This window comes from Ascidia mentula, chromosome 8 (assembly GCF_947561715.1).
Source record: "Ascidia mentula chromosome 8, kaAscMent1.1, whole genome shotgun sequence".
Classification (NCBI taxonomy): Eukaryota; Metazoa; Chordata; class Ascidiacea; order Phlebobranchia; family Ascidiidae; genus Ascidia; species Ascidia mentula.
Window position 1 is genome coordinate 3,165,359 of NC_138573.1, and position 26,366 is coordinate 3,191,724.

Consider the following 26,366-nt stretch of genomic DNA (forward strand, 5'->3'; position numbering starts at 1 on the left):
CTCTTGCGTCGAACCAAACTGTATATTTCTTCAAACAATGTAGGTGTGTCAAAACCTGCAAAAAAATGAGAAACCAAATGCATTTGAAAATAAACAGAACGGCACAAAATGCATGCGTATTTTTATCAAAACACTACACATGCCTATCCATGGGCCTCTGAACCGCAGGTAAGGAATTACTGCGCTAGAACCTAATGATAGACTGAATAAACATCAAAATCTCCTATTACACTGAAACTTTTTTTCCATGCATTTTTTCTTTTAATGGGAGTATCAGTGACATCTGCAAATGCTAACCATTGTAAACACGACTGAAACGAAAATAACGCACCTATGTACAGCACAGTGATAAACTAAAAACTTTTGCACTATAGTGTCAGAATCCATACATCAAACATAAATCAGTGGAAAGCTTCTATGGAACATCACTCTATAACCGGTAAAAATAAATGTGCTTCTTGGCATAAAAAAGACAAAACCTACGTAGCCTAAAATCGCTCATAAATTACCTGTACAAAAATTAATACGCCTTTTTGTGATCAAACAAAAGGCTTATTTACGTCACTTACTCAGGCGAATTCAAATCACAACAAGCGGCTAAATCGGTAGAGGCGGAAAACCAAGTACGTGTAACTTGTGCGTTAATTCAAAATGACTTTTTTCGAGGTTGGTTTTGATTACTCAGCGAATGTCCTTCATCAACATAGTCATCTTCATAACCATCATCATGGTGATAGACATCTTCGCACGGCTCGGTTTTACTGATGCCGTTGCTGGAATGCTTCTTCCTGGTTCCATACGATGAGTTGCCGTAACCGAGAACATTTGCCATTTCACCGTCCGATGATGACGGGGTTCTTGCCATTTGGCGCTCGTGCAAGAGTGGGTCGCTCTCCCCATTTGGTTTCGATCTCTTGCGCCAGAGAGTATGCACGTCTTTTACCTTATGACCTGGTAAAACGTAACCAATTTTAAGCAATTTTGGAACTGTTAACAAAAGCTAGTTTTATGAACCTAGGCTCTCGGGCTCTGTTGGTTCAATTTGAATAAGAAGCTTTTTAAATCATTTTATTATTGTGTTTTTGCTGTAATTAAGGAACTGATGATGCTCACGGGGCGAAATATATATTCCAAACCACAGCCAGGCAGATCCTGATGTGCTTGTGCTAGTGCTTTGTGTGCATATTGGCATTACGGAAGTTATACAGTGATCGCTAGGCCAACATCTGCTGTCTATGTTTTAAATCTTAATTTTTCAATATTTGAAGTCTCACGAATAGAATACGATTTTCTATCATTGAAATTATTGCATCTTATACCAAAATCAAATCACAACAATCTTCAATTCCCCCGCAGATACAAAGCATGTACAACATTCAACCTTACCAACTCTCATAACATGATCGGTGACATCGTCTCTAACATCGGATACATCGAACATGTTTTTAATCGACCTGTACCACGGTATGTTATGGTCAACGGTCACAAATGGTTTGTATGAAAAGCTGTAGTGATGAGCAACCGATGCTATGAACATTTCTGTAACAACGCAATCGTAATGTGGTCAACAACACTGTTCATACTAAGCAAAAGTTTGTTTCCATACGCTTTTCCCTTTATTTTACCTGTGCAAATATAGACTATACCTTTACATATACGGGGTTGGCAGGGTAATCCAGGTTAACCATAACAAAGCCTGCAGAAAAGCACGAAAAAACAAGCCCTGGTCATCTAGAAAAAGCCTGCAAACCCTGTTTATTGAGCTGTTTATCGAAGTGCTTGTTGAAACTCGAGGAAGAAAGGACTTATTTTGACGTAGTTTATTTTAAATTATTTGACTATCAATGACTTCTCAAAAGGGTAAAATTTTGCAAAAACATTATTTACAGATCGCATAACATGTGAAATTGACAAACGTGAATCAATACGCATGCTTCTAAAGTGCATAAAAATCAATGCTGTAATCTCACCGAAACAAATCAGGAGATCTTGCAGGCCATTAGCAAGCTCTTCCTTTGTGTTCCATCCCCATTTCTTGTCCAGGTCAATGACAGCAACAATGAATGCAATTACAATGGCCTGCCTACCATACAAGACATCTCTTTTTAATAATGTATGGTTACCAAACTCATTAGGGCCAATGGAATTGCATTCTTACCAGAATGAGGCAAATACAACAAGCTTCACACAGACAAATTTTGAAACTGGTTTTATTGGTTTCAACTCCTCCTTTGTGGCAAGGTAGAACAAGCAGAGACAGTACATTGCCCACTAAAAGTAAATTAGACAAATCTTTCCAACCACGCTTTGTGAATCGGTTAACAATGAAAGCACTTTGTGAGGTGAAAAATACTCACAATTTGTGATATGTTGTTTATGATAACGATCCAAAGCCAGGCATACCTTGGGTGAAAGTCACCTTCCTGGTAAACCCCATTTAATTCACAAATTCTAACAAAAAATAAACATTATTAGGCTAACTTTTCAATGTATTACACTGTATAATTGCTGGTTCATGACCAATTATGCTCTGTACTTTGATGCCAACCATTCCACCGGCCTTGGATAGAATTACTATTACATGCATTATTTATAATGATGATAAATTTGCAATATGTAATGCATATATACTTACAATGCAATAATAGTGGTCACTGGACGTATGAGCGTATACTGCAAAACTCCTTGTTTACAACGTTGAATGAATATTCCCCCCATTGGCCAGCTAGGAAAACAGCAAAACGGAAATATGTGCTTGCGCTGTGAAGTACAAGTTTTTAGTATGTGATAATATTAGCCATATTTTGATGGGAATATTTGAAACAAAATATGAAACATGTCAACAGTGTTTCAAGTATTTTTTCCTTGACAAGGTTAACTTATTTTTTATACATGTTTAAAACAGGTTACAGATTTATTGCAAAGGGTAATGAAAGTATTGCACTATTGTAACATCACAGTGTGCCAACAAAAATTCCAATTCCCCAGTATAAACAGTGCATTAGCAATGATAACACATTTACATTAACAAGCGAACTATATACTAGGTATAGGCTGCATTACTTGAGGTTTGCTTCCCAGAGTGCCGGCCAGTTCATATTCTCTTGTCAGATAATTTAATAAATACGTCATAAAACTGTAAATGACATAGGCTTCATAACACTCGCGAACAGTGTCGAAGTAAATGGCAAGATCAGGGAACTTGACAGCAAACCACTGAAAAAAGGATGTAAAAAACATGAATGACTAAATGCTTATAATAAACAGTTAAATGCAATATAATATTATGAAGTCATACATGGCCATGCACAATGATAGACCATTGGTTATTCATTTTAGGTAACTATATAATTTAACAAGCTTTGATCCAACTTACACTATCAATTGCATATATGGGAACCATCCAGAGAATTCTCATAATAGGTTTCTGGAGCTCTGGTTGTGTAAAATATATGAGGTGGTGCAAAATGGTCCACAAAGACATAGGGATGGTGACAATCACGAACATAGCAGCAATAAACCAGGCCACTGTGTGAGGTTTGGCCTGCAAGGCAATATCAGATTAGCAAAAATTGCTTTTTCTGATTTTAAAGGAATGAAAGGAATGAATGTGAACAGTGTTTGTATCAAAACACTTGCAGCGAGGCCATTAGTGGAGGTTACTTAGCTATCATTGCATCAGTTAACAAATTTATCAAACAACCAATATAACTTTTTCCATGAGCACAATAAACCTGTTGATTTGACTCTACAATGTTAATTGTATTGCTACAAACCTGGTTGTCATAGAGGTCAACACATAATAAGGGAAGTGCCACCAACAAAATAAGAACATAAAGAAGAACAACAATTGGTCGAATCCAATATCTCCAACCTCTCAGAGTAAACCTGGATTCTAAATATAATACACAAAATACTCCAGATAACCTTAAGCGAATGGAGGTTTTTCTGTCATTTGTCAATCCACAATTATTGAGGATTGAACTTGTGCAAACCTACACAAAAAGTTCGGTGCTATTGCATGTACCCAACATATTCTTATGCCAAACAAAACAATCTAAATGTAAACATTTTAAGCATTCGCTGAAAAAATACTTTGTGTAAATTACAAACTTTCTAATCTGAACCTCAAACACGAAAAACAGAATAAGTAATAACTTATGATTTTAGGCTACATCTTTTATTTACATTTAGTGTAAAAGGACAAAAATTACAACGTATAGTATGTACCCTGTTCAGTCTCAGTCTCCATTTTCCGCCAAATCTTCACAGCGTCACAATCAACAAATATTAGACCATGATAATAGCGTTGAATTAAAAACAATTGCCTCCGAAGCTACAAATCAACGATTACGAGAAGTAAACATTGTGAATGGAGTCAGCTGATTACTGTGCCTACTGGAGCGCATCAGCACGTGACAGTAAGTCATGATATTCTTCTGTAAAAAGCTTAAACATTAACCTTTGTACAGTGTTTCGGAATATTTCAAAGTTATTATTAATATTTTGTTATTTTGTTACATCGTATGATGCCTTGGCAACAGTTATCCACAAATTCAAACATTGTCTGCTATTTAAATTTATTGAAACTTGTGGCCACACGAAGCGCTGCAGCATCATTAGTCGCTGTCCAACCATATATTTCTTAGCACCGCGCAACACGGGACATTAGATTGCCGTTTATTTCGATTTGATTTTCGCTCAAAAGTATAACCATTCGACTAAATGTGGGTGCAGTACTTACTTAATTTCTAAATTTGGCAAAATCAGTTCTTCTACGAAACTATAGACCATTCTCTAAAGTTGTTCTTCGACAAGGTTATTTGCGCAGGAACTTGGACGACGCGACTTCGAGTTAATGATTTTAACGTGGGTATGCGAAATGACGACAATTTTGAGTGACGTAAGCCCTGCGTGTGGGCTAAATAAATATTTCTGCCTGATTGAGGAGAAAATATCTTGGTCATCCAAAAGCGCCGGCTCCAAAACCCTGTAATCAAGCTGGCGATTACATGATAGGGGTGTTCAGTGCTTACCTGTAAGCCGTCGTTACGTGAATCTGGTAAAAGAGAACCGGGTTGCTTTGAGCTACATCGCACTTTTCTATTTCAAATTGGCTTCTAAGAGAACAATTCTATTCGTGTCTTTTACGTTTCGCTTAAAACTAATTTGCATTGCTAATAGAAGAAGTGTGGACAGTGCAAAAGGAAGTCTTGCACTTTTAATTTCGTATTCATGCAAGCAAGATCAAACTGTTAGCGAGCAGATACGACGTGCATAACGATTTTAATGCACTTAGATCCGATATCTTTATAAAAAAAAGTGCAGTATGTAACCAATGGTGGTATTATATAGCCTACAATATTGCAAGCAGGTATCATCAGGTGCACAAGATGTTGAGAATGTTTGTGAAGTGGGCATTGACGGGTGGTTGCTTTGTAATCCGTATGTCCGAGGCCCGAGGTTTGCTTCACACACATTAGTAAATGTCAAGCCCGCTAACTAATGGCATTGCGCTGCGAGTTTTTATGACTACCCGCTGTACCGAACACACGGTGACACTGAGCATTGCTAAGTTTAATTATTTTGTCCTGTGACTGTTTTTTTATTTGCTGTGACTGTTTTTTTCATTTTATTTGTGCCTTTGGCCGCTTCGCTGTTTGCAGAAAGGGGAAGGATTAATAAATCTTCGGGATTATTGCAGTTTTATGTGAGTCGATGTAGCAATATATCTCGATTTGTCGTTGTTGAATGATTTACAACCAGTATATGCTCCTGGCAAACGCATTGTTTTTTTCAAGTTGCGGTATCAGTCAGAAATTTTATTTAATGTATAAGCATTTAAAATTACCATAGTAATTGATATATCCAAAAAAACGGCAGCCGGAATTCAATCAACATCCTATACGTTCCTAACCTTTAGTGGAGCATATAAATTACTGTGTTTCCTGGTAATATTGTCATAGGAAGGTTTGTCTTCGACGACATACTAGACAGTTGAAGTGCAGGGTGGGCGTATAATAAGCAAGAGGGCGTTCTTGCTAAGTTTATGGATGGACAAGACAAGCCGGACCGGACCGGTCGCAATTACGTCCGTGTATTACAGAAGCGGAGGAAAGGCACTTGCGCGCCCACACGGCTGTCGGCAATCTTGTTTCGAGAAAAAGGAATGAAGCTTGATTGGCGACTGTATGAAATTGACAGAGCATCGCAGATACATAACGTATTCATATTGAGATGTTCACGTGTATTGACGAAAATATTTGTAAAGGTGGCCGTTTTTTTTTAAAAAATACGGTATCACTAGAAGATAAAGGCATCGCATTAATCAAACCTAATGCGATGTCCGAACTCAACTCAGAAGCTCAAACCGAGAGCAGAAACAACAATAGCCCGTGCTTAATGATCGCCACATCAGTCAGCTTCGTACAACAGCCAGGCGTTTTTCATGCTGAGAGCAAACACAGCAGTGCCCGGCAGCATTCGAGAGGGAGAGGTTCTTGTGTCTGTCGAGTTGCCACATGAAGCAAGCTGGCGGGTTTCGAGTAGTGCAAAGTTGACCTATAGGGGTGTGTGGATTAGATAGGCGAGTTGGAGATGGGTTGCAGTAGGCAGGACAGGATATTGCAGTCCGAGAATCGTTATTAGCGATCGTAAGTTGCCTTTAAGTATCAGTTTAGAGCTCGTCGGACGGGCGTAGACATTTCATGATCGCCTTTCTTTTAAATATTGCCTTATGGTTCGGCACTGAAATAAGTTTAATGGATTTTAGTCTGCTTTGCATCTATGGCTATGGTTGGGTATTTAGTTAGTCTTTGAACCGTAGTTTATTGGGTCAAACATTTTGGATAGTGTTGGGTTTATCCGGTTATGTGGAATGGTATTACCGGTGTTGCCATGCTTCACCTTCGTGTGTAGTTGTACAGTTTGTCTGGTGTAGAAAACGTTGATTATGTGGGCAAAAATACGGCACGTTCTTATAGTTGTGTGGCTGCAACATTCCTTTGCATTGGAATGGATGAAAATCAGTTTCTGTTTGTCGTACCTCCGTGGACCCCAACCGCCAGTAACTGGGAAACGCATTTGGACTTTCATCGCATTACCTTTGCCGAAATTCGCAGCATCGCCTTCTCAAATATCAGCGACCCGGAGACGAACATTGAAACAGCTTTTTGGGTGGGAAATGTTGCGCAAACTTTGGATATCGGTCGACTTCAAAGGCTGTAATTGGGTTAGCGGGCAGTGCGCCGGCAGTGGTGTGTAACCAGCTGTGCGGGCGGCCGTCGCGAAGGCGGATGTAGACATAATATAACATCGAAGTTGTTTAATTAATGCCGCTCACCGATTACGATAAGGTTCGAGGGTGAAGGCACTGCAGTGCATCGCACCTGCTGCAAGCTTCAGGCTATCGCGAAGAGAGAGGTTTTATGTAAATTCCAGGTTTAGCAAAGCCAGGTTTATATATATTTTATGTAAATTCTTGTTATTTGTGGTTGGCATTCAATAGAAAATTGGACCAGCCTTCGAACGGAGAATATGTACAGCCAGCCATGTGGACGTTTTGCTGGAGATACACAATATTCCGATGCACTATGTCGTGCGTGTAAAGAAGGCAATTTGTTTAGTTGTTAGCGGAAGCAATTTTAGTTCGTCACGCATTTGGATAAAATAATATCAGTGGTTGGAACTTGACTCCACCGAGCACAACAAAACCCAGTGTATTAGAAAACTTCCCTTTTTCCGACTCGACGATCTTGCGCGCCGGCAAAATAAACTCAGATCTGAGTTCGCTTTCTGTCGAAACGACGAGGAGACGGAAAGAAAAACGACGTTTGATGTCGGGACAATCGGTAGCGAGGCTGGCGGCTCTCAAGTTGGTGTTGCCAGTCCGCAGTAACTTCTTCCTCCGTTCGTTCGGCAATGACGCCCCAACGGACGTGGCGCCGTTCGCTGTTTCGCTCTTTGTCCGCTGTTTTGACGGAACAGACTGCTATTAAGTACAGTGATGTAAACATCAGCTCGCCATGGCTCGACTGCAGGTCGCAACAATGGTTTAGATGTCGAGAGTTGTTGTAAGTGCAGCGGAAACTTTTCTTTGAATTACCGTTAGTTTTCGAAGACGATTGAAGGGACGAAGATACATTTTGTACCCTACAATGCAGATATTCAACAGGATTAATTAGGACAGTGTGAAAGTACTATATTTGCTACACCATAGGAGACTCTGAAAGTCAGCACAGGATAAACTTGTACCTTTTTCTATTTTAGACATCGGAAACAATGCAACGCTTTTTGTAGTTACTACGTTATTTAGACGACAAAGAATAGCGCTAGTAGAAATGGCACTTGAAAGTCCGCCCGTCTTTGAATGTCTTGGTGTAAACGGAAATAACCTTGCTACCTCTTCTGAAGCCAGCATCGACTCGGGCACCGAAACTGAATCACACCGAAGCCCGAGCGACACGGAGTACATCGACGGTGTTTTGGAACTTATTCCCCCGCGCACTATGCCGTGTTTTCCCGACAGTGCATGCCCGACCACGGAAAACAGCCCAACAGCGTTAAAACCGCCTTCGCCCGTGTTAAAGACTTTCCAACCGCCCCCTCCTCCGCCAACTGCGCCAATCCCCCCACCGCCCCCGCCGATGACGTCAATTCCACCTCCCCCTCCTACACTGGGGATTCCCCCGCCTCCACCGGTGTCCTTCGGGGGACCCAGGTTTGCGAATAAAAAGAACTACGGTGACAACTCTCTGAGTCGTCGAAAGTTACGAAGGTTTGTGTGCATCGGAATTATTCATCAACTTCTACATGTATATTTTGCAGCATAAACGCCTTCTTTTTCAATATACGTCGCAGAGTGTGACGTGCTGTTTTAGCTTTCAACCGATAGAGCAAACCAAACGTATTGTTTGCATCCAGAAACGCAAGCTACGCATGGGCTGCCAAGTTTGAAATTAGCCTTCATTTTGTGGCGTTAAATTAGCGGTTTTTGGATATTGCCAATATACACGCGTCAAAATTTTTCCCATTTATCATTCGAAATTACCGGGTAGTCACGCGCAATCTTCTGGAAAATTCCATCGCAATTTACTCTGCGACACGTATTGGGTTGCAACACAATTCCACTGCAATATGGTGTAGGGTGAATAACCTGTGGGCAAGCTTTAGTTAAGGTATAACTAACGCTCGCACGCCAATCGCACCAGAAATTTGGTGATGATACCCTTTTATTTCGCTTTTCCGTGCAAACTAAACGGACCAAAATACAAATTAACTTTAACTGTTACATTGCAACCTAGCAGTACTGCAAGCAGCAAATGGCGTTTCCTATGGTTATTTGTGACAATCTCCCCTTCTTCCAAACCACGAACGATTTCACTGATATAGTATTTTTAATGTTTCAGGCTAAACTGGATGAAAATTCCCGACATTCAGATAAACGCCGAGCAGGAAAACATATGGAAGGAAGCACAGACGGAGAACGCGATCAAAGTTGATTTCCAAGCTATCGACGACCTCTTCGCCGTCCAGGATCGTCCCCTTGCCTCAAAGCGTGCATCTCTCTCCGAAAGATTGTCCGCTTCTTCCTCTTCCTCCCTGAATCACCTTGAAGGAAGATCGGATGACGTCAGAAGCAAAAAGGTGGGTGAGATGACGTTTTGCGTGAGATGACGTTTGTTGTTATGTCAACAACTAGCGAAATGTTGAAATGAGATCAAAAGTGGTTTGGCACATGTTGGGAACTTCAAACGTTTGGGCAAAGCTTTTGAACCTCAGTCGGTGACACGCAATATTTACACATACAACCCTCGCATTGTCTTTTTGTCCCCTTATCTGTAAACTTAAGGTAACATATGGTAAATTTTCGATCCTATATTAATTTATTTAGGCAGCATTTCGTGTTTTACGTGATAAGTTTGACCCAACTGATAATACCATGCCTGTACACGTGACGTTACGAAAAGCTCAAAAAATCACACATTGGGTTCGGCAATCCCCAAATATTATAATAATGTTTTAAACAAACTCCTGGGTTTTCCCTTGATTTCGTGGTCATATTGTGTGAAAGAATTACGTCCCTTAACCGCAACGCGTTTATGAAAAGCAAGGACGCCTGTTTTCACGTCATCTTTGAACAAAGAAACAACAAACTTAAGCTTTACAGAGCAAACCGAATTTGATTGAAGTAAATCGACCTTGGCCGTTTCCACGTTCACCACCGCACGTGCGAGCTTGCGTCGTTCAAATGTTGAACCGTTTCTTCTTTTGTCGTTCAACCTAGCGTGAAATATGAGGAGTTCGGGGTGCGCCGACACACACCCAAAATACCCCCTTTCCGAATGGGGCACACCTCGCTGTTTTGTTACCCTCCGGTTGACAATAGCGGGACGCGTCCTACTCCCGACTTAAGATTACAATTGTTGGTATTTGTGACAACGCCTCCATCACTGCCTGGATTAACTTCATGCCGGACTAATGGTTTTAATGAGACCAAAAGGTTATGATAAACCGCATGCGTTTCAAGTCAATTTGATCTGTGTTTTTTTCCCATTTGCTAAATATATCCTACACGTAACCGCGTAAGTTGAATAACCAATTTTGCGAGAAGCAGAATCCTGACCCTTATTTATCTTTATTTGCGCAGCGTTTTAATTGCAAAATTCCCACGAGAAATTGTAACGTACATAGTTTATGTGAATAGAATGAAGCAACAAGCCTCGGATTAACATCCGCAAATTTTGTTTTCAAGCATCGTCAGTTTTCTTATTCAAATAGAATTATGTGACATAGTATTTCCTGCAACAGTGTTTTGCACACCTCATTTTAATCGCCGTTTTTAGATGTGGGAATTTGGTGTTAAACTTGAATTGCAGACCATTATACCCCGATTACTATGCCAATATAAAACGTCGCTACAAAAAGCCCATTTTACCCAGACAAAAACGAAAAGGGTTCCAAGTAACTTAGGCTTACGCTCAAGCGAGCCCATTTTCGTGGAAGAAATTAAATCGGTCAGATTCCCGGCGCTGGTATGGACCGAACGGTGCGTCACCGTTTTTCAGCATTATAACCTCTGTAATCCAATCCTTTTATACAAACGAACCTCACACAAAAAGCCCGTAAGGCCTGCCAACCAATTACTACCTGCACTGTACGGCGCAGGGTCGGGGCTCTCATCAAAGCCCATAATGGTAATGTTAACACGCGCCAATGTTAAGCTGATACCGCACGGGGTTTTCTGTCAACAAGGGAGCTAATTGCTAAGGTAGAGGTGATTGCCGGCTTGCGGTCTATATAAAAGTTGCCCCCGTGGATGTAAATGGCCCGATTGCTATTTTTAGTTCGTCTTTGTCACTGTACCGGGTGAATGAGCGGGGGTTTGACTGGCGGGTGGCCAAAAAATCAATTTCCTATATTTAATCTTGTGGACACGAACAAGCGACCGATGGTTGCTGTTTGTCCAATCCATAATTGGATGAGATTTATTAAATTCCGAACGGATTGCGAAGATTACAAAAATCTGTTTGACAAAAATTATGCGTTCATGATGGAAAAAAATATTGAAGATCAAAATGACAAAAGCGAGGGTTTTCAAAACATAAACGTCATAACCTACGGATTACAGTTTAAGTCTACAGGCGTCCGTGTATTAGAAAGCAGTGGGCGTTTTACAACACCTAAAGTAAATGAGATATTCCGTGCTGATAACGTTACAGAAGTGTTTTCGTTTACAAATAACTTTCCGGGCTGTTATTGTGCGCCCGTGGGAAAGTGCCATTTATCAAATATCTCTCGTTTTAGAAGTTTGAAAACTGACAACAAAACTGATCACATGGATTACATTGTTTACATAACGTGCGCACAACCAGTAATGCCGTCTATATTGCGCTGTCAACGTTGTTTACGTTTCCGGCGATGTGGTAATGGCTCGTGGTTAGTTAATTTTTTATAACACTGTGCAATTTACCTAATCCTGTGTTTGGTTATTCGGTCAAACGCTAAACCGTTTCAATATATTTTTTAATCTTTTACGATGGATGAAGCGCATTGGACGAAAATCGTGAACCAATGCTTGCCTCAAGTAAATGTTCGTCGCTCTGACGTAAATAAGGCATTTCCGCTCCGACCTTTTTGCCCAGGGTGCGAAGTATTGGCGTCTAAAAATAAAAAGGCAACAACAGGGTAAAGGGCGCCGCAGCAAACAACCCAAGAGCCCCCGCGGTTTCATCTCGGAGGCAAAAAGCGGCAATTAAGTGAAGCATAAGGGAGACGCGAAACACTACGAGAGGCCTCGAGTTAACCGCGGTGCCTATTGTTTACGCTGACCGCGCTTATTCCGCAACCAGCACCACGTGATCGATCGCCGCCTCTGTGACGTCACAAAGCGCTGCCCAAACACTCTTGAGGGCGAGGTTTTAACGGGGAGCTTGTGGGAAAAGCTTTCGGCGAACGGAAACTCTGGGCCCGCGAGTCCGCGAGCGTTAACTGGACGTGAATGCGGTTGAGGGCGCGACGCGCGCATAACTTGGAGCGATTTCTCCCTTTCTAGTGGGGCCAAGAACGAGTCCTTGCCGTGTTTAAGGCGTTCGGCTTAAAGTTCGCGAGGTTTTTCGAGTGCTGGTTATTCCGTAAATACAAACCTTCCCATTCTGTAAATACGATACTTGTTTGAACGCGATTCTCCCATTCAACGCGCGCCCGCGAATGACCTGACGTTCAGCATCAATTTGGGAGCACAAATTGGATTTTGTGTTGCTCCAAAAAAATTAATGTTTATCGTGAAATCCCAAATACGTTGTTTACATGGCTCAAAAAGTATCTTGGCAGTTTTTTTCTGAACCCATGCTAATATCATTACAGCAAAACCAATGGCATACAGTTAAAGTGCTGTGTTTAAATACCTAAAGTAATATATATTGTAATAAAAATTTGTAAAGAGGTTTCGACAATATAAACTGCATTTCGGCAGCTTCAAACGGTTTTGTTAAACCCGTACAAGGTGATATTTGGTCTGTCGCATAATCTGTTTAATCGTTTGACATCAGACCGATTCTCACCACCTATACACTTTCAATATGATATCCCGAGTTTATCAGCACATCGCATCCTACACGGTGTAACTTTTGTTTGCCGATGAGGCGGCACAAACACTGCCAATGTTTGCTGACATCTCACTCACCGCATCCGTGTACCTTTGTATTCAGGTCAGTCTGCTCGATTCCAAACGAAGCCTCAATGTCAACATCTTTCTCCGACAATTTAAAAGGTAAGATGTAATTTTTTGGGGTTCCCACGCCCCCACCGCCGGTTCCTGTAGGTTTTGCAAGCGCGTTAAATTGGTTCCAATGCTGCAACGGTTAGCACGAGGCGGCCAATCAAAACATTTGGTTTTGTCTCGGCTAGTGTGGTTTTATTAAGGCCACTTCGTACACGAGTGCGTTTGAACTGGTGGCGAATTGTTATTGGTGCGTACAAACACCTGATTGGTCAAATCTTCCACTGCTTTTTTTCAAAACATCCTTCGGTGCTGGACCTGTACATGGTACTGAGTAAAAACAAGGCAAAATCAGAATATAACTTAAACCTTATGCCTTGAAAGCAAATTTTTAATCACATCACATTTCCCAACTAAATAGCCATGCACAATTGGGGTTTCTTAACGGTTTTTTCTTGGGTAATTAAGTTATCCTTTGTCAAAAACTGCGTGGCCTGTTGGTAGATCTCGAAAGCATGTCGGATGGTACGAACGTTGTGGTCTTTTTAATTGCGTGGCAACCATTCACATCTGACGAAGGAATTTTGTTGAAAGAAGTTGTTTCGAGTGGTTAAGCCCTAAAAAACGTTTACTGTTTCGTAAATACGCACAAGCTGTTTATGTTCTCATAATGTCTCAGGTTGTTCGTCGCTTGACCGACCTTACCGCTTGGGAACACAGCGCCTTGTGACGTAATAAACACTACAATAAAGGCCGCGTTCTCAATCTACTTGTCGTCAAACGAATAAGAGTGGTCGCTTGATTTTTGTTTCCCTTCGTCGTACGACGCCAGAAAAACACTCACAGACCGCAGCTAATAATGGCAATTGATTTAGAGTCGGCCGGCCGTAGTGAACGGCATGTATAGTTTTACACCTGCGTCTTGTACAATTTCATCTGATCCTTTTGTGCGTCATTTTCACGTGGAGATTGCTTCGATTGAGTGAAAACAAACAAACAAGCCACCGTTTCCACCACTTTAGGGGACGATTACGTCACTCTATTACGCTTTAAAGCGCGCCAGTACTTTCCAATGGAGTCAATGAATTTCATTTTCGTAATAATAGGCACAGCGTTTGATTATTAAGTATGGAGAATTGTTCGCAATGTTATCCAGCTGAATTTGAACTATGTTCTTTAGTTTGGCCAGCACTAAAAAGACATTAAAATTATTTGACTTTGTGTGTGCCGGCGCACAAAAGGGCATTAATTTTTAACCAGCAAATAACTGAACTATGCGCCGGCACACCACACTTTACGAGCGGAGAAACGCCAAGTTCTAAAAATTGACAAACAAAGCAACCAAGCCGGGACGTGGTACTGCCCAGGAAAAGGTTAAACCTAACCTTTTTGCAACTGAATATTTAAGAGCGTTTGGCAAAGGCGGCATCATGAAAGTTTTTGCTCAGATCAAAACATTTCATGAAAATACAAAGCGGAAAATTTTAAGAGCTGCCATGGTGTTGTTATTTGTCGCATCCCATCCAAACATTTTCCGTGTTTCCCAAATTCCACGAAACCGGTTAAACTTTGATCCAGAGAGATTCGATTGCCAAAAACTCGTTGGTCGCCATGCGGGCGAATGACTGTCCACACTTCAAAGTCCAAGCACGCCCAAACGCTAAGCAGCTGGGCAAGGCTCTTTGAGCGTAGCGGCACGCACGCGCGACTGTGGGCGGGTCGTGTTATTTCAGGCGAAAAGATGTAATATCTTGCCCATGATGCCATGTTACAACGGCAGGGGCGCCGAGTTGTGTTATTTTTTTCCCCGACCTCATAATGGATCGCGTGATATCGCATTTGATGGATGTTGTTTAGATTGCCTGGCGGGCCTCAGTTCTTGCGGAGTCTCACTTCCGTACAAATGGTTTTCACCCAGTTTTTGTCCTGGATACGTTTATGTGCGGGCGTTTGTAAATATTATGCTACGTGGTGATTGGATACCAGAGTTTTGGGGGGATTACATGACCGTATGTGTGGTTTCCGAGTTAATACCTTATGTCGTACTATACTGTTTTCTGTTGGGAAGTTTTTACTCGAGTTGACGTGATTCAAGTATTCGGATGCACAAAAAAGTCGAGGGTTTTGTTGTAGTAAACATTCAACCAGTTTGCAGGGCACGCGTTATGGCTTGTTTTTGAGGTCTAATGCTACAGAAGAAACAAACACAGCTTTTGAAACCATTTGGGACTTCTTCACCTAAACCGTGACCTGCTTGCGACAAACACACAGTTTGCATAATGGGCAATATGGGTGAAAGGGGAACAGACAATAGTTGTGACATTGCTCACAAGGCTGCATGAAATCGAAACCCGTTAAATTTAACCACTTTCGTGTTTGCAACTAAACCCACCCTAAATGCGCAACAGCTGTCCAAAGATCTGATTCCTCTTTTTCACTCCCTGAATTGTTTGCATTTCGACTGGTGAGGCGTGATTTCATGTTTAGGAGTTAAACACTACCCCGGCGGTCATTTCACGCGTTGGCGTTAGAAGGTTGATTGGGCGCATTAGTGTCGCTTCGATATTGCCCTATATCAACAAATTGCCACTTACCTGCCTGCTATGCTGATGAGAGCCCGGAGATCGTTTTGAAATCTGCAATACGGTAGCAACTGTTGTGGTTTTGTGGGTAAAAGAGGGCGACTACGTCACAATTAAAATAAATAAACTTGCGATTCAACGTCACAATTGGAAACTTGTGACTCTTCGTACTTCTTTTCGTTCGCAAAATTATGTTCACAAATTGGGAGAGTTATTTTAATAAAACACTAACGGCAACTGCATTCAGGTTATTATGCCTTCCTAGAAAACGGTCGCTATGCCCAATTTGTCATCACTAAATCCGAGGGGGCACTTTCAAAGCAACCGGCCCACGCAGTCATGCCCCAGTAACTCGTTCCCAATTTCCACATTCATAGGGCATCTCCCACAAGCACGTGGCATTGAATGGTGACAATCAAAGCACGCCGACTGTTGATGGGCTTTCCAAATAGTTTTGAGTGAATATCATCACAATTGAGTGCCCGCCGCTGTTGGAGCTGTCTTACATCAACTGGTTGAAGTGGCATGTGAGTTTGCATTGCAAAGTCCTGCGCGATGATGTCCACCGTGGAACACTTGAAATGTTCGCGCTCAAATTGTTGCTTCAAAGTCGCATGATTCGTTTTCCCCTGCACGTTGCGATTGGATGTACGGCGTCACCGAATGACGTAATACCGCTATAGTGTTTGGTTTATTTAGCAGGAAAACATTACGTTTGTTTCCACAGTGATTTAACGTTGTCGCAACGGACTTACATTGTCTGTCACGTCATGATTGTCGTCTACAATAATTTAGCGATATGACGTCATCCTGCATTATCCGAGGATCAGCGTTAACAATATATTCAAAGTGACACAAAGACACCTTGTGACGTCACAAACGCGGCCAGCGTTTGAAACCTGAAAGCTGAGAAACCTTTTCCTTTTCGCGTCTCGATGCGCAGGAAAGCGCATGAACCGCCCCGCGAAAACGAACGCGCCAATTACCGTGGTGCGTACATGTGCTTGTGTGCACCACACAGCACCCGACTATTGTGTTGTTGAGGAAACACATTTCTTTCACGCACCAGGTCGCCGATTTACGAAATGGATTAGGCGCTCAATAACGGCAATCCCAACCAGCAGGTGGCTTGAGGTTGTAGTTCGGTTTGTGATTTTGTTGCCATGTTGGCTTTGCAGCGATTGGCTGCGGCCAAGTCTTCCTAAAGTTGTTTGTTATTTTGAAATGTCTTGTTTCATCTTTGCCAAGTCACATGCGTTTCCTAACAACCGTATAAAGGCACATAATATTATTGTGGCCAGGAATGCTGGATCAATATCACGTTCGATGTGGCAGGAGGCATATAATTAATCCTTATATGCAAAACGGACGCGTCTTAGTATTGATAGACACATACGCTCGGTAAAACTAAACATGACAGATCAGTCGTTTTTATGGCTCCCACCGACCAATCTGTGCCGCCAGCCATCTTCTAAATAGTGTTGAAGTTCGTTGAGGACACGTCGGCCGTCACGTAAGCGCATGATTTCTAATTTTCACTGAAAGCAAGAATGGTGATTTTCTGTAAAGGAATGCCTTATTTTCTTTTCTATAATGTAAGATTTTAGGTAATATGTAAATAAGTTCTTTACTAAAGAATTCAGTCTTATCCTTAATGATGGTGTTGGAATTGCTAGATACTAAATTCTTCGGCGACCTCTCGTGCAAAAAAGCGTGACTCATTCAAGATCATTTTCAGGAATGTGAATTACGTAACCACCGTTTTCCGTGGCTTCAACTTTAAATGCGACCCAAACACAGAAGCCTTGGCACGCAAATGGGTCGTTCAGTTTACAAGAGACCGTCTTACAACCTATTGTTATTGCGTGGTGTTGATTCTGTTACCTAGGTCGTGTTTAAGCCATAAATCAGCTCTTTTATCGGCCCGGGTCGGCGTATGGCCGATTCTCGTCGAAGATACGGAGCAAAGTGCTTCGGTCTGCCGTAGTAGAAGCCGTGTAACGGCAAGTCAAGGCATGGCTGTTGTTTTATAGCGACGCAAAAATCCACCTTGTGCTGTAAGTATATGTGGTAGGTCACAGTTGTGCAAGAAATTCGTATATTTCTTTTGCTATTGTAAACACGCCGCTTTCAAAATCGAGCTTATTAGACGCTATGAGCAATGGAGGTTCCCACTTCCATTTTCAATGCTACAATATAAAAGTTTATCAAAAAAGTTTGAGTACAAATCCCATAAGTTTTCCTTGTCCAAGATGATTTCACTCAATTTTAAAGTAGAACGAAACATTGAAAAACAGCTTGTTGCTTAAAGAGACCATTGCGTGCTTCTTAGCCGAGTTAAGCAAATATGTGTATCGAATAAAAGTGAGTGCTGTTGTTGGTGACTGTGGTCTTTTTCTCTTTTCCCCCGCGGTCGGCACGCTTCCGTGTGTATCTTTGGTGTTGGCGCATTATCCACGTCAGCTTATGTATTCGGTGTAAATTTGACCGCGCATTTCGGCTTTGACACAAAGTTTGCCGACCCAGCGAGACGAAAGGTCTACAGCGGCTGATGGCGTCACAAGACAAATTTGCCCGCAATGACTTTTTGCTTGGTTTGAATTCATTCTTTATTGGAGTCGTAAAACTTAATAGTGTTTCAGGTATGCCGTGTCACTGCCCTGTGGTAACTGCCAAGAATTTGCTGCGTATCAAGAACCGTACCTACTTCCTGATAATTTCGTTCCTGGTTACACTTGCTCACGTTATGCCGTCTTTATGCGTAAACCGGGATTCTTTTCCAGTGCAAGATATTGGCTTACAAGACACACTAGAGCATAAAAAACCTAACCTAGTTCTTCTTTTTATGCAGATCAACAGCTGTGTTGGCCGAATCGATCAAATCTTGTGATGTTTCCTTTATGAACAGCGACAAATTACGTGCCCTGCGAAAGCTTTTACCTGACAAAAATGAAATCAAAATTTTGATGGGTAAGTGCGATTGGCCCGCCGCCTTTATTTTGAAAATTTGCTCTCTGTGAGACCAACCAAACACAATCTAGTAATATGTCTACAACAACATTTACCAGTTACAATAGCAAAGCATTGTTTTTACCACCAAACCAACATTGGAGTTTTAACTTGGATGGGAGTTGCATTACATTGGTCCCCAGCCGCCCCATGACCACGCATGACAGTAAAACCATTATTGCCTAATAACGTTAGATTAAACCAGCCCGAAAAAAGTATTTTATGGGTTCAGGCACGGAAAAGTTATTTGATTGAAACGTTGCCTTAATTGCTTCAAAAAACTGGAAACGGTTATAGGCGTGCTAAATGCCGAATCATTTTTACAAAAACAAAGCGACAAATTTAAAGAAACCCAAACTTCGAATATTCAACTTAGATATGGGTACGCCAATGTTTTGTGTTGGCGTTAAAAAAATTTTTTTTTTAGAGCTTAATTATTTCAGTCATCTTTAATACAATTTATTGTTTATCTGACACAATTGTGGGTGAACAGATTAAAGCACATATCAGTTGTATTTCAAACTATCCACAACATGCGTCCGAATCACACAGGCCTTTTAGTCACTACGAACGCACGAGACCAGCCGAGATTAATATAATTACTAATTACTCGGTCACTTCTCGCGCTGCAAGATAAACATGATTCACAAAATGTCGGCACTGCTTTGTGTGCAGTATTTCACAAGCTAACCGACGCATTGCCACATAACGGCGTTGTCATTTGATGTTTATTGCGTAGAGACATTTTAAACATTGCGGTTTGTATAGTTTCGCCCCGCTTTGAATTTACCGTTGACGTCGTTCGTTTAAATGAGAGCGACCTGTTTAAAAATGTCAACTGGATTAATTGATGCCCTAATGGCGTGTGTTGCGGCATCGGTACAGCATGGATGCATTGAACATTTTACACCGGCTGCTGACCTTTACTCGAAATGTTCACAAATCACTGGCAACATAATTGATTTGGAAGAAAATGAGCCATGATAATTACTGAGCTCCAGGCAGTAGGTTTCGTTCAAAAATGGTTTAATTTACATGGTATGTCAAAATACAAAAAAAAATATTGTAAATTTTTCAGAATATTCTGGAGAAGTGAATATTCTGGATAACGCCGAAAGCTTTCTCCGTCGTGTGATTTCTATTCCTCATTATCACGTCAGAATTGACGCCATGCTCCTGCGGGAGGAATTTGACCACGCGATGTCGCAAGTTGAACACTCCATAGAAATCCTCAAACAGGCGATCAAAGGTAAAATATATGCTATTTTTCTAATCAACGTGCTACATCGCCCTAATTAACTGTTTCAAATATCTACTACCACAAATTGATTCCAAGGTCTTCGCCAAATAAATTGTAAAAATGGTTTTGCTATGATTACAGTATATGTACACATGCAATATGCTTCATTTAAACAGGACTTATATCTTCTGCACAGAAATTAGGAGATGTAGAGCTCTTCCGTCCATCCTGCATCTGGTTCTACAGGCAGGCAACTACCTAAACCAGGGTGCTGCTTTCGGTAACGCTTCAGGTTTTCGTCTCGCATCCCTACAGAGACTGAGCGATACGAAGGCAAACAAGCCAGGGATGACCCTCATGCATTACGTTGCTATGGTAGGTTGCTTGGCATTGGTGCTATTTGCCCACATTAGACAATTTTGTGTCCACTTCTATGAACATTACTATAGGAGGTCATGTTACAACCGCCCTTTTGTTCCTGGAAACAAGCCTGTCGACCATATTTTACTGACGAATGCAACTTTTTGTCTTTCCAGGAGCTAAGTAAGAATAGTCCCCGCATGATGAACTGGTTTAACGAACTACCGAGCGTCGACAACGCGTCCAGAATATCCGAAGAAGAATTGACGGAGGAGATTCGTAATTACAGGAACCGCGTCACCAGCTTAAAAAATAAAGTAACTATCGAAGTTGACCAGGAGTTCAGAGACAACGTTTCACAATTTCTGGAGGTAAATGGAATAAAAATGCTAAATATAACTACTGAGAATTCAGTACCAGGGGCAAAGAAAAAAATGATTGCCAACTGATAATAAGCATTCATTATTTTTTACCAAAGCTTTATTCTAAAGAAACCCTGAAAATGCATATGAAAATGGTTAGAACATGGTTAGAATATGGATAGAATATGGATAGAATATGGATAGAATATGGATAGAATATGGATAGAATATGGATAGAATATGGATAGAATATGGATAGAATATGGATAGAATATGGATAGAATATGGATAGAATATGGATAGAATATGGATACTTAATATGAATAGAGTATTGCAACAAATAAATTTTCTGCACAGGATGCTGAAAATCGTCTAAACCTCATCAGGACATCAGAGCAACAGCTTGTGGAGGCTTCCAAGGATCTTGCAACCTATCTGTGTGAAAGATACGAACGTTTTTCCCTCATCGAGTGTTTCCAGATTGTTTCAGTTTTCAGAAAGAAGTTCAAGGATGTGAATGATGAAAATATTAAACGGGAAATGACAAAGAAAAGGTTTGAAGTACATTTGTTGCGTTGGGTTGTGGGTAAATAAACCAGCAGCCTTCCTTTAATTTGGCGTTACATGCAGACCTGCACTTTTACCCAATACATTAGCGTAAAATTTTATTTTTAAAGTAAAATCCTTTTTTATTTTTTTATTTTTTTTTGGAAATACATGCTTTATGCCGTCCAGTATATTTATTCTACAAGTTACCAAGTAATTTCACTTTACATTGATCATAAAATATTTGGATCTTGTGGAAGTAAATTTTCCTATTTTTTGCACGCAATGAGAGAATGATGATTTGCGCTATCCAATTTTGTTGTGTAATAAAAATGGATTGTTTTGTAGAGAAAAAACGGAAAATAAAAGCCGCACGCCCGAAGGAAGCAAAACGATCGCGCCACAAACCGACCTCGCATCCGAAAAGGAAAAGACCGAAGTCAATTATTTCAAACGCAGCAGGACCATAGCCACGCCACACCAAAGGTATCAGGGTCCAGCGAGCAAAGGCAAAGTACCCGATGAGACAACCGAAAATCGCCGGACTCGGCTTCGGAAATATGACCTATCGCACATCCGTCGTTCCTCACTTGCCAAACCTTCACCCGGCGAACTGCAGCAGCTGTACGAACAAAATGCAAACCAGGTGAAAAGTAACGACCACCCTACACAGATTGAAGAGGTCGCAGAGCCCGCGGAAGCAACCAAAATGCGCAGGAAGGCCTGGATTGCAGGGGAGAAGCAAGCAAACGTCCAAACCAATAGCACTGTTAAAGAAAATGATACTGATTCTATCGTTTCCGATCAATCCTCAGCCAGTCTAAAAGTACCAGAAACCGCAGATAATTTGGGTATTCCTACACAAAGGCGCCGAAGGGCTGGGTCAGTTCGTAGCAGATCATTGCGAACCGGTTTGTGGGACAACTACGAAGGCCCGGGCAACGAAATCCTCGATCACCTGAGCAACCACAGTGGGGACAGCGACAGTTCGTCGTTGCGATCGCGTAGAAGTTTGAGCAGCTTTGAAGAACGTCAACGTCCCACTAGCATGATAAACATGGCTGACGACCGTGACGATGACCTTGAAACTTCGCTCAGTCGCATCATCAACGGCGAACGCGATCGAGCCTTCGAGAGAACCCAGCTCCGCCGATCATATATTAGACTCGGTAGCCTTCAAAGCGATGGCAGCGATTCGGACACTGGACTTGCGATGACTCCGTCAAGAGGACGAAGGAGACTCGGACAGCGACGTAGTTCGCCCCTAGCCTTGAATTCCGACGGTTCTGTTACCTCGGAAGGTGTTTCTGTAGGAAGAATCGACGATTTGGACACAGATCTCTATTCCGACCAAGTGACTCGTGCCCTGGAGGGCGACGGTTCAAATCACGCCGGAAGCAGTGACCCACCGAAGAGTGGCAAACGCCACGATGATTTGCGGGAGCGAATTAGGCGTTACAAAGAGTCCTCTTCGTCGGTGGAAGAATCCTCTTCTGCCACCAGGCGGCGTAGCAGCAACACGTCGCTGTCAGAGTATTTGAGCAAACGCAAAGGTATCATCAACCACACCATCAATAAATCTGTTTTGCGCATTATTAAAAGCTTGGGCCTTAAGTTTTGAAGTGTTGGTAGTGGTGTATAGTGTGTAGCAATGTAGTGTCGTCAACAACCGTGAGTAGTTAGTAGTAATGTCAACGAGGCAACTTTCTTTTAACCGAAAACTTGCTACATAGAATCGATTGACAGCCGAAGCGACTCTTCTACCTCCAAACCGCAGTCTCCTGTTGGTGAAGAGCCAGAAGTCGTACAACGGAGCGCCCGCAGTAGTCTCACGCGCCTGACGACGATGGAGGAAGCTGCAGAAGAGCAGATTATGGTGGAAGAACGAGATGAAACCACCTCTCTCATCTCAAATGCTCCTTCCTGTGCGCTGTCAAATGAACCCGAAACTGAATCTGTTTTGGAGGATGTGTTCGACGCTAATCAAGATACCATAGATGATCCGGAAAGAGTAAAAGAAGAAGAGCAAGCTCACGAGGAAGTCCTCGTTGTTGCATTAGTGGGTTACGAGCAAAAAAGTGCGCCTCCAAGCGAACAAGAGAAAGTGGAACAGAAAGTGAGATCGACTCCTGGGACACCAATATTAGGGCACCGGAAGAAATCCCCCGGGAAAATTCCCTTGGCCCCTTCCCCCACAAGGTGCCCCCGAACACCGGTGTTTAGCAGAAAACAATACGACACATCACCAACCAAATCCACAACATCTGGCGATTCATCCCCAGACAGAAAATCTCCAACAAAAGCTGGAACTCCTTCGTCAAAGTCAGCTAAAACCGCCACACCGAAATCCTTGCCCTCCAAAACTGCAACAAAAGGTTCCACTGTGACTGGCGTGAAAACCTTCATCAAAAAGTTGACGTACAGCACGCCGAAGGCAACTGGCGGCAACAGCAAATCTCCCGCAGTTTCCAAATCTAAACCGCCGACACCTAAGGCAGCAGCGACGAAACCGCCTGCGGGTTCCAACGCCACCAGAAAAGACAAATCCGCACCAGCCAAGTCTACCCCGTCGGCTAAGGTGTTCAATAAAACTGAAAAGAATTTATCCAAACCCACGCGCACCCCCTCGCCCTCAGTGAATAAATCCCACTCCCCGGCGCGAATTACACCAAGACCCACGACCTTGCATCCTACTCCAAGAACAGGAGCGGGGGCTGCATGCAAGCCAGCATCCAGGCTAGTTTCTCCGGTAGCGCAGAGGACCAACCGACCAGCTGTGGTACAAACAAAGGCCAATGACGCTACCCCGAAACCTATTAATACGCGTACCAGAAACGTGGGGGTTGCTTCAAAAGGAATGGTGAAGAAGACACCTGGTGGTGGTAAAAAGTCGGCCCCAAGCAACGTAAAGAGTGGGAGGAGCACCCCGGTACCAAAACCATCTGTAGATGTGACTGTATCACCTCCGACACCTGAAGAGCCGTCTGCGAAGACCGTCGACACTCCTGACGCAAAAGAGCAAGCCGGCCAGGGACTCAGCATTCCTGATTTAGTGCACAGCGCTGATGCGGTCAATGAGGGTGGGAATGCTGCCAGCGAAGTTAGCGAAAATCAAACCAATGCTCAAGAAAATGCTCAAAGCAACGAGTGTGTCGAAACGCAATCGGTGTGCAGTGAAAGCAGTACGAGCCTCATTAAGGAGACGGACCTTTCGGACAATCAGGCGTTGGCGCCAAAGCAAACGACTTCCAAACCACTCCACACCAGTACTGCGTCATCGCGCAGCGGGGTGCAGATGAATCGCGCTGCGAGGTTGCGCCTGTCGAAGAAAAACCTAAAAAAGAATTCAACTAACAATGCAGTGTTCATTTAACGTTACGTGCCTTTGTGTTTTGCCGCTGATTGCCCTTAGACTTTATCCTCTGTGAAAAAAACATGTTTCGCTCCCTTTCGCGACTAGTGTTTCCGTTGGGAAAAATTATCGCTAGCAAGTTCGAACTCCGCATCTTTACCTCAGTTTTTGCACTGTTTTACTGACAGGCGTACGCCTGAACGCTCCCGAAATCCTATTATTTTTGGTGGCTTTTTAACAACGTGCCCTTATTGTCAGTCGAGCACAATCCAAATACCCTAGGAATCCATTTCAACTAGTTAGTAGATAGGAAAATGACAAAGAATGATATTTAAGCAATATTGTTCCTCTTTTGACATGGCGTTGACATTGTGTTTTGGTACACATATGCTTGTTTTAGGTTTTTAGACGGCGTTTTGTAGGTGACCACGGTAATGGCTGTGTACCTTTCGAGCTTATTTTGTGCCAAACTGTAGACACGCTCTGTACAAACCACTCACTTCGGTTGATGCAATTTTCGTTTCCTGAACGTTTCGTTTTTGCATTACAATACAAGTTGTTTCCTGTTGATAGTTGTGTCCATTCCTAACCTTAAATTTGATTAATCTTGAAGAGGAGGAATTAGGAAAAATTTTACACATTTAATAGACCCAAGTTCGGGTGCTGGCAGGCAGTGTTGCCAGGTAAAATTTTCTAAAACCGCCCAACGCCTTGTCAAAACTAGCCCAAAAACCGCCCAAACAAGAAATTTCTGAAACAAGCCCAAAACCAGCCCAATTTTACTCTGACTTAGCTTGAAATCGACAACTGTTAGTGAATTGTCGCACTCCGTAGCTTTAACCTACCGCGGTTACGTTTTTTCACATTTGGTTCTGACCATGGCGCTACCTATTACGTTTTCTTTAATTGCAAGGAGCATTAATACATAGCAAAAACATTGCAATATTTGATGAATTTGGGTCATAATATAACTGAAACTAACAACTTTAAAAAACGCAATCAATTAAAACATGTATTTTTACAACTACAAAACATCTGTATTCCGTAGTTTCGTCATACGCGTGCGTAAAGCGATCAAACGTGGAAGCTGTAAGCATTATGGCAAAAAAATTTACACACCACGAAAGACCTCTTGACTGCATTGTTTCCTCAAGCAATCCTTAGTTCATTGGTTACTATATTTTTTAAATTTGTTTGCAAAAATAACATTTTCTCCGCACCATTGCTGCTTTGCAAAAACGACTCCAGTTGCATGGTTCAAGTTTCTGTCGCACCCACCCACCCACTGCGTGTTTCTCTGAACGCATTATTGCTCTCTGCGCCGTACGATTGTTTCGTTTGTCGGGAAATGAACGCATTGGTTTACTCTTGGTATGAGACATTAGTGCCAGAATGCGTGATTATAGGGGTTGAAAATGTCATTGGCGAACCCGCCCAATAAACCGCAACCCGCAACTCGTAAAAATAACCCGCAACTCGATGTTGAAAACCAGCCCAATTGGGCGGGAATACCGCCACCCTGGCAACCCTGCTGGCAGGGGTCATAAACTTCATTTCTAAATGTGTCTTTACTACAAAACAAATGCGATAAGCTTACGTTTAGAACAACCTGCTTACTGCAAGAAAAACTTCGAGGAAGTTATATCAAGCAATTAAACTTTGATGTAAATACGCATTAAAATAAAGAAACAAATGT

General features: G+C 42.1%; 2 protein-coding genes across 3 annotated transcripts; one reads left to right on the forward strand and one right to left on the reverse strand.

Moving 5' to 3' along the window:
* Positions 1 to 155: 155 nt before the first annotated feature.
* LOC145910838 (transmembrane protein 184C-like) lies at positions 156 to 4,362 on the reverse strand. Its single transcript, XM_082998047.1, has 10 exons — positions 4,231 to 4,362; positions 3,777 to 3,895; positions 3,377 to 3,544; positions 3,064 to 3,216; positions 2,636 to 2,760; positions 2,358 to 2,451; positions 2,159 to 2,271; positions 1,971 to 2,083; positions 1,387 to 1,539; positions 156 to 951 (listed from the first exon to the last, which is right to left on the reverse strand). The coding sequence occupies exons 1-10, from the start codon at positions 4,250 to 4,252 to the stop codon at positions 647 to 649; spliced, it is 1,365 nt and encodes a 454-aa protein (XP_082854173.1). The 5' UTR covers positions 4,253 to 4,362; the 3' UTR covers positions 156 to 646.
* A 3,914-nt stretch (positions 4,363 to 8,276) lies between these two features.
* On the forward strand, positions 8,277 to 25,220 carry LOC145910678 (uncharacterized). Of its 2 annotated transcripts, XM_082997867.1 has the most exons (11): positions 8,277 to 8,776; positions 9,408 to 9,645; positions 13,209 to 13,270; positions 18,653 to 18,771; positions 19,889 to 20,059; positions 20,247 to 20,425; positions 20,587 to 20,781; positions 21,130 to 21,326; positions 21,667 to 22,871; positions 23,052 to 24,297; positions 24,415 to 25,220. In XM_082997867.1, the coding sequence occupies exons 1-11, from the start codon at positions 8,340 to 8,342 to the stop codon at positions 24,689 to 24,691; spliced, it is 4,326 nt and encodes a 1,441-aa protein (XP_082853993.1). In that variant the 5' UTR covers positions 8,277 to 8,339; the 3' UTR covers positions 24,692 to 25,220. The 2 variants fall into 2 exon arrangements, with proteins under 2 accessions (XP_082853993.1, XP_082853992.1); XM_082997866.1 differs by having other exon boundaries at positions 23,052 to 25,220.
* The last annotated feature ends 1,146 nt before the right edge of the window (positions 25,221 to 26,366 follow it).